Below are 11436 nucleotides of genomic sequence, written 5' to 3' on the forward strand. Positions count from 1 at the left end.
GTTGGGTGGGAGGGTGGGGAGGTGCGCGGTGGTAAATGCGCAGGTGTATGGGAAAAGTCGCTTACGCCTGTAGTAGAACCGGGGCAAAACGAATCCCGTTGAAGAGCAGCTATGGAAAATTTGCAAATTCGTGCTGGCGCGATGATGAACGTCTAGCTAGTGAAAATAATTTCACATAGCTAAAAAAAAGAAAAAAAGAAGAAAAAGGAATGTGCTTATTACGGGAAAAATAACTAGTTACAAAATATACTGTGCTTTGACTGCTTTCACTGCAGTTAGCTTAGGGATACATTAAGCTCGAACTTTTTTTATATCAACGTTAATATTTGTATTGCATGTATATTCGTAAGATTCTCATAAAAGTTTCTAAAACATCCTTTTCTCTAAATGTATAAACGCGACAGTAAACGGTGCTCTATTACGTTCAATACGGATTTGTGAAAAAAATCCATTTAGAGTAAATTCCACAGTAGTTGGTGATATTAACAATATTAAATTCTTATGGTTCTACTGCAACGTCATATATCCAGAACTCAATTAGCGTTATTGAACATTGTTTCACTTAGACACACAGGTACAATAGTGGACTTTATTTAACTCAGCGCTAACATCAGAATTCCTTTTGTATCAATAAAATAACCCGTGTCAGAATGGCCATTCTGTACTGTCGCGCGTTCTAGTAGCATTATGTCAAAAATACTCTCGAGATTTTACCAATACGTATTTTTTCAAGATCCACTTCGTTGTTGTCGAACATCGTTCAATCATGCAAGCATAAAAATGAACCGCTACAACGTACAGTAGTAAAGCTCGTGTTTCCACAAAAGCGTTCTCTTTCCAATAAAGGATACGGTGTAGCGTCTCTCTAGTGCGAAGGTGCACTACTAAATATACTTGGCGCGAGATACTACCGTGTCTCTTGATACGAAATGTTGGGTTAGGTTAGGTTGGGTTAGGTTAAACGATCATTAGATGTTAAAAGTCTACAGAGCGACCCTATCGGCAGTTACTCCCGAGAGTAGAAACTATCGGACGGGTGTGCATCTTGCACAATCTCTCTTTCCCTATCCCCATTCCCCATCGTGGACATTTTTCGGCAGGAAGACCGGAGATTCTCTCGTCGCGGCTCCTGGAGAAGCCGGCATAACGTAACACTGGCTATCCGACGGGTAATTATTATTACCGGTTCGGGGTTCGTGTCGGCAATTAGACGGCCACCTCTAGCAGCCGCGGAGACCAACAACAGTAAGCGCCATTAAGCAAATAACCGCGGGATTGTTACTCGTTAGTTGGCAGTTTCAGCCGACCGGAGGCGTTCTCTACCGACTACTCTCTCTCTCCCTCTCTCTCTCTCTTTCTTTCTGTCTCTATCTCTTTCTCACTCTCATTCGCTCGTCTCTCCCTTCGTCACTCTCCTGTTGACTTCTTGCGCTTCTCTGTTACCCCCTTCTCTCTCCGGCCTCACCCGAGCTTCTTTCTCTCACGCATACGCATCCTTCTTCGTCTCCTCCTTGTCACTATCTATCTCCCTGCCTCACCCTGGCAATCGCCCGAACGAGAGAGAGTTGATGATGCGTTGACGCGTGGAGGAAAAAAACGAGCTCAGAGTAACTAGCTACATGATGTGCTCACGAATGTGGATCGCGAGCTTATTCGCGGTTACGCTTGCATGTTGTTCTTTGGCTCGGTGCACACTCGACAGTTTTGTCCCGCGAGAGAGCGACTCTCGACAGCAGTCACGAGTTAGCGGACACATGAATGCGAGTAATTATTGATGGATATTCGGTCGAGAGCTTTATTCTCCAAGAATAACTCTTAATAGTGAGTGTCGTCGATGGACGGAGACTGGAGAGAGACGATCAGTGCACGTTCCTATAAGACTTGAACGTTGCGAGTGCGAGTCTCGATAGCATACGTCGGAATTGAGCATGACTGTCGATGATTGTGGATGGAGAGTGTTATTCTTCGGCATCTAATGTCAACAGCAACAGTCATCGAAGCAAATGCCAAATTTAAAAAGTAGGTCTCAATAGGACTTTATTGGACAGAACATAGTATTACTATTTGCGAGAGTAACTATCGAACTCCGTCGGGTGTATGTCCTAATTAGGGAAGCCCTAATTTCGAGGAATCGCTTCCTTTCTGCCAGTTCCCTCGAACTGCTTCAACGTGGCAAGTACGTATTTATCGACGAAAACATTGCCGAACCAAACTACGCGGATCGCATTAAACCGGGGAGGAGGCTGAGTCGGAACCGATAGAACGAGCGCAGGTTTTGTCAGGCGCCGGCGTACACTTGCTCAAATATCTGATTATCTCGCATGAAAAAGGCGCTTCGTCGTATTTCGTTTCGGGGGAAAAGCCGAAGGAAACGTCGATCGCTTTCGACGAACCTTTCTCGGACGGTCGCCGCAATTTTCTCGCACCTACGCTGTTTGGGACGCGACGTTAATGTAATCGCATCTAGCCAAAGACGTGCGAACTTTACGCGCGATCATTACGACCATTATGACCATTACGGCCATTCCGCGTGGACGAAACGGTTATACAATACGAGAGTGAAACGTTCGTATAATGCGTTCGAATATAATTACACGATAACCGCTTTAACCCTCAACTATCGCGCGGTGATTTCCCATCCATCTCCGGTGCAGATGGTTTGTAAACTAGCCAAAAGGATTTGCAATCCTCAGTCCCGTTTTTCATTCCGCTTCCGACTGTATATGTGCGCGAATCATCGCCATAACAGTTGCTACCATAGATTAACTTGGACTACTAATTCGCAATTGGCAGTACGCAACTTAAAACTAACCTAGCGCAATCATAAAATCCATTACATGCTATCCTACTATAGTTACGTTATCTTACATCAGTCAAGTTCGAACATGATAGCTGAAAGTTAACCCTAGAACGTTGGTATAATCTTCATCAATATTTTAAGTAAAGATTATATCGTCTACTGACGATCATTCTTATGCCGTAATTTACTCGTTCTTACGTTATCCAGCAATCAAAGGACGTTCGATTTTTAAAGACTAAGAGTGACGCGCAGATAATTACATTTCGCGAGTGGCGTTTCGTCATTTGAGTTTATGTGCGTTCGATGACCGAATGAAAATGCTGAACGAACCAAATGAAAATTGACGTAATGCGCGCACGGTGAAGTAGCCGTTGTCGTCGAAGAGAGACGACCGATCGTCTCTGAGAGCGCGCGCGTTACGTATCGCTCGCTTGGAAAGAGCCCGAAATTCGGCGGGACGTCGGTAATGGCATAAACTGTATACCTCGTGTTCAGCGACTTCTCTCGCGCGCGCGATATATCCAGCTCATTCTGAGATACAGCTGTGTACGAGAGCCGCGGGTATACGAGCGCGCGCGCGCGCGCGCGTATATACGTACGCCGTCTATGTACATAGAGATGTACATAACGATACGTACCTATATACGCGCGCGCGCCATAGTTTAGCGCGCCGTGTATAAGGGTTAGGGGCGTGGTGGTAGTAGTGCCGCGGTGGTGGCGATATGCGATGGAGGCGCGGGGATAAGCGGGCAGGAGGGTGGAAGAGATGAAGCGAGGCAGCCGGGGGTGGGAAGGTGGGTGGCGGGAGACGGGCGAGGGAGCGAGGGGGTGGCGGTAGGTGACACGGGGGAATGACGAGGAGGCTAAGGGTGGGTAGGGTGGATCGGGGATGGCGGCCGTTCGATAGCGAGCGCACGTGGCCGCGCTTCCCCGAGCCGCCGTCGTGGCGCCAACGTCCTATTAACCCTCCACCCGGCCTGTGCGCGCGCGAGCGCGCGTACGCACACACTCACGTACAGACAGACGTACACACACACACACACACATACACACACGTTCGGAGATACGCGCGCGCTCGCACCACCCGCGGAACGGCGCCCACCGATACGCCCTACCACCGCCACCACGTGGCCGCAGGACCACCACCGGTCGAGAATTTCCAGCGTCGATTCGCGCAGGCGCCTAACTTACTTAAAGGACACTGACTCCTCCGCGCCGTAGCGCCCTGATGGGATCCTCTCTCTTTCTTTCCTTTTTTTTCCCTACCCTATCTTCGTCCCTCTCGCGCTCCACCCCGATACTTTTCGGAGGAGGTCGTTGAAAATAACGGCTCGCGCGCGAGGGGCGATATATTAAAACTTCGCTGGTCCGCGCGTAATCAATTTTCGTTAGCGCGAATACCTAAAATCTACGGATACTCATGTATTTGGCCGGTAGACGAGGATGATGCCCTGTTGCGAGGTATCCCTTCGAGATTCGACAGGATTTTTATCGCTCTAAGTACGAGTGACGAGAGATACATCTCGTATAGAGATCGTAATATGCGAAAATACATCCCTTTGCGTACGATACTATTTTCGTGACGTTAAATGTTAGATGTGTAGGACGTATCAGGATATATGCACAACTTCCTCTGTGTTCGAAGCTTTGCAAACTATACTATTTGGTGTGCATATACGTGAAATGTAAAATATCTCCACATATATTATAACAACTATAAAGAGAAAAGAAAAGAAGGAAAGAGTGATGGAATTTAGCCGATGGTCGCACCAAGTTTGGTGATACGATCTTCTTGAATAACGAATACGTCAGATAAATGGTCGCGATCAGATTGTACGCGATCGCGAGGCAGTGCACACGCGATTTAATCGTCATCGCGGACCATGAGTAGAAAAGGGAGGGTGCGGCGACGTTGAGGAACGCGCCGACAAATAATCCAGTTTGGACTAGCGCTCACAAGGCACTTCATTTATTATCAACTAATCATTTGGTTAAAAACCATTTGATTGAAAACTGATTAATATCAAACACCTTGTATAATTTTCATAAGATTACTTCGGAAGATGATATTCGTGATGTTCGATACCAAACATAAATAGGTGTTAATAGTTTTATTTAATAAATTTAAGTCACAAGTCGCAATTAATACGCACAAACGTGTCGTTTACATTCATTCCAGACGATGTTGCACGATGTCGTCAGATTCTTTTTACGTCGGATGACGCATCTCTAAAATAAACTGGTGCTACGTAACAGGAAAGACACGTTGCAACAAGGAAAGATCGGTTAGCACTAACCGATCTTATAAATGTACAATTCAGGGCTCAAGTTGATATTTTGAATTGCACTACATTTAATGCAACTTCTTCGAAGAAAGAAACATTAAATCTCTGAGAAAATTCAGACTTATAGTCGGACATCGCCAATTAAACAGGAGAATCGATATTATGATTGAAGACACGACTATCATTTAGACGATCGAATCTTTCTCGAGACGAGATCAAGAATCGGCGGTTTCAGCTCGAAATGAGACCTCGCGACCGAGTGAAATTACGCTCGAGCGGAGAACGGCGATCTTGGTTGCGATCGACGAGCTGCAGCGACCTAACCTAGCGCGCGATACCAGCAAGCTCTCCCGCAGGATCAATGCGGACTATCAACCCTCGGCGCTATCGAGCGAGCGAGCGAGCCGCGACAGTAACGGGGTAACGCGTCGATCGCTGACTACGTCGAGCGAGCCTCGACGAGGACGAAGCCCGTGAGCGTCACGAGAAATCACGGTTGCTCGCGTCGTGAACATTGCGCCGCAATGTTGGGCACAATGTTGCCAAGCGCTATCGTCAACGAGTGCTGCAGGCGGTCGATGAATGCGAGACGCGGAGAAATCTGGCGGCGCTAGGGAACGGAAAAAAGGAAGAAACTATCGTGTCGCTTTCAAATGAAGCGACGGGTTTATAATGAACTCGCATCATTTATATGTACACATTTTCTAATAAAAACTTCAGTTTTGACTCGAACATAATGTTCTCACATCATGAATATTTAGCAGCCAAAGAGACGGCCGATTGCGTAACCGCCTTCAGCTTGGACTGAAAGCTCTTGCGCCAGAATATTACTTCCGATACCGCCACCTTACGTCGAGACTAGCTACGCGACAATTCGATACCGCGGGAGTATTTCGAAAGCTTGTTTCCGATAATTTTTTACGCATCAATATTTATAATATTGATCTCAGTTTGCAACCACAATTAGAGGAGTACTATAAATGTCAGCGGAAATGTCGAGAATATTTGTTTCACACCGGTATCGATCGTAGGAAGTACCAAGTGAGATACTTGCAACGGATTACGTAGAAAAGGACGAAAAAAAAGGGAAGGAAATGAAGGAGAGGAGGAAGAAACCACGAGTCGTCGCGATTAAGTGACGAAGAAGTATGTACACGCGTGTACGCGTTCTAGAAGGGGGAAGGAAGGCCGCCGCCGCGAAGAAACGTGCACGCAAAAACACATTGCCTGCGTGCGCGCGGCCGCGAGGCGAACGAGGTGCTTTCGCGCGAGTGAGGACGTAGCCGCGCGTGACGTCGGCGCGGCGCCGCGGCTCGCGAAAACGCGCGTGTGGAGGGCGAAGGAAGGTGTATCGCGGCGTGCTGCCACCTGCACGAGAGCGCGCGACTCACCGCACGTGGTTGGCCTTTCGCACGCAATAAAACGTGCCCGCCGCCAAGTCGCTTGCATTATACGAAGGACTTGGGCGACTACGTCCGTCCGTCCTCCGACGGATCCGCGTGGATGTTCCTATGGAAAAGGCAGTGAATGAGGGTTCGTTGTGCACGGAGATGCGCGTGCCGTAGAATCGCTACTTTGCTTGCGGTATAAGGCTCGATAATAATCAGTTATTGCTACCCAGAAGGTAGTATCGAATGAAAGGTATTGGCGTGCCCGAAGTGCTGACGTTAGCAGTCCTTTCTGGGAATTTCAGACATCCGTCTTGATTATAAGAGCTCTCAGGAAAATCGTCAAGTAGGGTAATAACGATGAGTCTAGCGTGCATAGGTTTGATACTTAGAAATTCTTTTTTAAAATGACAAATCTATAGCTGATAGTTCGTTTGTATCCAAAACTAGAATTTTATTCGACGAAAATCTTGATAAAAAATTGCTCTTGCGAGATTTGCGTTTTTTTTCAAAAAAGGTCACTCGGATTGGTTGAATAGAAACGGCGCTCCCGAGCGACGTTGCTCCCGAAGGTAGCTGGAAGAGCAAAGCGCATTCGCTGATGCATGGAGCGTCGCAGCGAGGACCACCTCGCTAAGGTTCTTATTACTGAATGAGTGTCGATATCTGCTCCGCGTCCGCGGAGTAGCCGCTTTTTACCGTCGTCGTCGCGCGCACGTTGCCGACTCCCGTTTGCATACGATAAGCGGTCGTCGTTTCCCCCACTATACGCCGGCCGCGCGTTTAGTAGACGCGCTGCTATCTCCAAAGGGAGTCTGCCTGTATGCACTTGGCAAAAGAGCGCTGCCACCTGTGTGTAGGCGCGTGAATTTATAGCTCGTGGGAATGTCGCGAAGGGAGAGAAAGGGAGGAGCAGGCCGCGAGAAAGACGGAGATAGCGCGGGGGGCAGGGATAGGCTAGGGGGAGACGAGGGGTGCGAGGGATGACCCGAACCACGTGGCGATCTATTTGTCACGCGAGAGCGGTCACTATCGCGTTAAGTTTGGTTAGGCAATCGATGGATCTTGGCCGCGCGACCGAGCCGTCGCCTTTCGCGAGACCAAAATACTAACCGCGTGAACGGACGGGATACGAAAAACGATATTTTGCAGATCGACGAGTAACTCGCCACCGTCTCGACGGTGACAACAGACAACCGGCAAGAGATTTCTATCCGAGCACTACATGGTTCTCATGTGCGTCGCATGTTGTTTTTAGAAAAGATACGCCACAATATCTCTAGGTTAGGGCTAGATATTTCAGTCCGCTTGTATAATATCGTTCCAAAGAAAGTCACATTACATAGACTACTGTTCGGAATCACGAAATAAATTTCGCTGAAAATCTAAGCTTGTTGAAAATTAACAACGACGAAATATCTATTTGGCCTCTCTAAGTTTTATCTCCGTCGAAGCAGAATTAATTCTCAAACGTTGAATAAATCTATAATTAGATTTCGCTTCGAATACGCGCCAAGAGTATTTCGATTTCAGCTTCATCAAAAAGTACAACGCGCCTATCGACCATCACCTTTTTCAGTTTTTGTCGAGTGCCAACGCGTACTCGCACACTCGCACTCGACTGTTGAGTGATGCCTAACGCAGTCACTATGAGCACACGCGGTACCATGTTGCTCGTAGACAGCTCTCTTGGTGGCCTTGAAGTAAATATCATCGCGAGCAGCACATACATGCACAGAATGATACTAAGGCCTACGATGGAAGAGGAGGAGGAAGTGTAGGGGGATATAGGCCTGAGATCGGCTATCGCGTCACACCCTCGCGTCCTTTTCTATCTGTCTAGCACCTTTTTCCGCCGCCCTTCCTGCTTCGTTCTATTTCTATTTTCCGTCTTTTTGCCATCCCCGTTCTTCACCCCTCCCATCCTTTTCCACCGATCTCCCTCTTCTCCTACAGTTCTCTTTTTCCCGTTCTCCCCACTACGCTGGCCTCCTTCCCCGTGTATATATAGGTACGTACATATATATATATATACATATATATATATATATATATATATATATATATATATACATGTATATACAGATATATATCTCTATCCTGCCGCATCCTCCTCTCTCGCTCCCACTACGCCAGCTCGTTTGATTCCGGTTCGATGGAATGCTATACGATCTTAGGAAGCGAAGGGAGGACAGAGAGAAGACGGAGAAGCGAGGAGAGGGAGGGTAGGGGAAGACGAAGGGGGAGAACGAGGCGGCAGGGAGACAAGGAAGAAAGACGAGAGGGGAAGACGGAGGGAGTGACGAGCAAAACAAGGTGGGGGAAAGGAGATGAGAGTGGGAGTGCCGAAGGAGAGTACGAGGGGTTGCGTACATGTACCTTCGGTACTCTAAGCGCACACGGTTGATATACATGCAACGTTGATCGTTAAAAGAGGATTTCCATTACCAGGTCAGTGCCGGACAGAGTCGACGAGGAACAGCGCTCTGTCCGTCGCTGTCGCTGTCGCCGCTCGTGAAATCGCGAGTTGGCGATTAACTGAGAACGCTGATTGCCAGAAACGCACGGAATTACACCGAATGCATCCTCGTTCGACACCTTGCTCAAGTGACGCGGAAATGACACTATTATTAGAATTGTTAAACCCTATTAATTAATTATCTATGAATAATTCGTAAAAACGTAACCCGTTGTTAAATCTCTTTACCTTTTATTTAAATTGAAATTACAATTGTCATAAACGTGTTACATGAAATATACAATATTTCGAGATTTTAAGTGTGAGATTTTGCGCTATTTCAACTACAAACGACAAATTCGAGACTTATCATAAACGAAAGTCACGCTATTTTAAGCATAAAGTCATAAATATATTGTTCCTTCCCCACGAATAAGACTATTTTGGTTCTTCATTCAACCGAGGTTTAATTAGGTAGTCATTGGCATTTATTGTGCTAATAATCTGCAGAATTGGCATACGACTTCAAGATACTTGAGCAGTATTCACGGATGTACGATGTTGTTGAACGGATCGAATGCAGCATCTAAATTTTTCAGTACTCACGCCTGTCGAGATTGATGAACCCAAAACTACTAAAACTTTTTTCAATTAATATGGTATTATATAGTATTATATTTATTCTTCTCCTCTCTCTCTCTCTCTCTCTCTGTTCTTACTTCAAACTTTTCATATACTTTTAAACGTTCGTCGCTATCAAGGAGCTGTGTCGGACACAGCTCCAAGTCATAACGCACGAATATTCAGGTACAATGAGTTCGATTTGAAAATACCTGAGCCTAAAATGGTACTATTAAGGCTTTGGATACGTCGGAGCCTGACTTCACTGGTGCATCGCGATGCGGCACGGTGCTCCGACTAGTGTTCGCGGTGTCCGTGACACTCGTCGTCGAAAGCCACCACCTCGCGCGCCGGAGAATACACGCATATCCGTGAGGCATAGGCGCCACGCGGCTCGGCGCGGTGCGGCTCCTTCAAACGCCGCTATCCACGTGGTTCCTAAACGCCCCTCCCTTCGTGTTTACGATCCCTTCTACGGCCGCCCGCCCGCCGCTCGCCACACCGCCGCTACCCAGCCCCTCTTTTTACCGATAGGGAAGGTAAACAGCCGTCGAGTGTCACCTGTTATTGCTCGTACGCAAATAGGCTTCATTCATGGTCAACCGTCGTGCACGCGCGTACGCGCGCCGTGCTTCCGCGCGCCGGCTCGAGAATGCCGAAAATGTCCGCGCTTCGAATGCTGCGCTTAGAAGCTCGTTTACTATTTCTTAGTATGAGATGAACATAGGAAATATCATAAGGCATAACTTTGTGTTTTTTCTTTATATTAACGCAAGCGTGCAAGGTATGTGTTAAGAGTCGTCTCTTTCCGATTCGCACGTTCGATAGTAGCGTGTGCAGATTGAATCTTTCCCAAGACGTGAAATTCTTAAGGGCGCGGACATTTCGGGATGAATTTTCCTTTGACCCTCTGTTAAACAGTAAGGTTCGATTTGATATTACGTAAGTTCTGTCCTATTATGCGGGCTGCATCATTTTCTGCGTAATCCGTTGTATTACATCAAACTCGCGAGATACAGGAGATTGTAGACTCTTATAGTATAAACGATAAAGATTTCTCGCCTCCATCCACGAATATCTCTATTATAAATAATATATAATATGTATCTCTAATGGAAGCATAATGATTGCATTTGCCGTGCGATTTCTACCCGTTGATAAAATGACGCAGAGAGAAGACTTAGCAATAGTGACATTATTACATATATATGCTTGGCATACATTTATAACGATATTTAGATGCTATCGCGACAGCATCGGCTTCCCTTCGCGTACGTTTTCGTTCATTCTGAATGACGGATGAGTGTCCGGCGGACGCACACCTCAGCGCGAACCTCGCCGGCAACCGAGCCGAAACCGACTGAGCCACGGAATGGAAGCAGCGGCGGCGACTACACGACGACGACAAAGTGCATCGCTCGTTGCACCGCCAGCCGAGGGCACTGCGGGGAAGAGAGCGTGATGGAGCGAGAGAAAGAGCGAGAGAGAGAGACAGAGAGAGAGACGAGCGTACAACGAGGTGAATCCCCAGTGTGGTCGAAAAGGATGGATGTTGAAAGTGCACGAGGGGCAACGGAGAACGGGGGGGAGGAGAACACGGCGAAGGGGTTGGGGCAAGAGGAGTAGTACACATCGTGTGCCGGTTGTGTCGAGGTGTGGCGGGGAGGGCCAAGGGAGGTAGGAGAGAACATCCACAATGCACCCGACGCACACTCGGACGAATTCACGAACTTCGGCCGGTTCTCTCGTACACGCTCTCCTTCCGCCCTCCCACCCGTGGGAACTCTCCGCGTCACCCTCCGCGTCATCCAGCGGAGTCGGGTGAGCGTTGTCTCTCTCTCTCTCTCTCTCTCTCTCTCTCTCTCTCTCTCTCTCTCTCTCTCT

The 11436-nt window shown here is 47.6% G+C and overlaps 2 protein-coding genes across 8 annotated transcripts in view; one reads left to right on the forward strand and one right to left on the reverse strand.

Annotated features, from left to right (window-relative positions):
• The window catches only part of LOC116843988 (basic-leucine zipper transcription factor A-like), an 89749-nt gene that overhangs the window by 26208 nt on the left and 52105 nt on the right, over positions 1-11436 (reverse strand). The gene's annotated exons all lie outside the window — the stretch shown is intronic.
• Positions 1672-11436, forward strand: part of LOC116843989 (prostatic spermine-binding protein-like) — a 23749-nt gene continuing 13984 nt past the window's right edge. For 2 of the 3 annotated variants that reach the window (XR_004377967.1, XM_032815025.1), the window contains exon 1: positions 1672-2019. Coding sequence is in view for 1 of the 3 variants with exons in the window: in XM_032815025.1 (XP_032670916.1) it covers positions 2004-2019 (16 nt within the window). In the remaining 2 variants the exon portion in view is untranslated. Of the gene's footprint in view, positions 2020-4979; positions 5846-11436 lie in introns of those variants that run through there. The other variant, XR_004377966.1, reaches the window with a different exon arrangement.

The sequence above is a fragment of the Odontomachus brunneus genome, unplaced genomic scaffold, assembly GCF_010583005.1.
Source record: "Odontomachus brunneus isolate Ranch 3 - 2012 unplaced genomic scaffold, Obru_v1 Obru_scaffold_037, whole genome shotgun sequence".
Taxonomy (NCBI): domain Eukaryota; kingdom Metazoa; phylum Arthropoda; class Insecta; order Hymenoptera; family Formicidae; genus Odontomachus; species Odontomachus brunneus.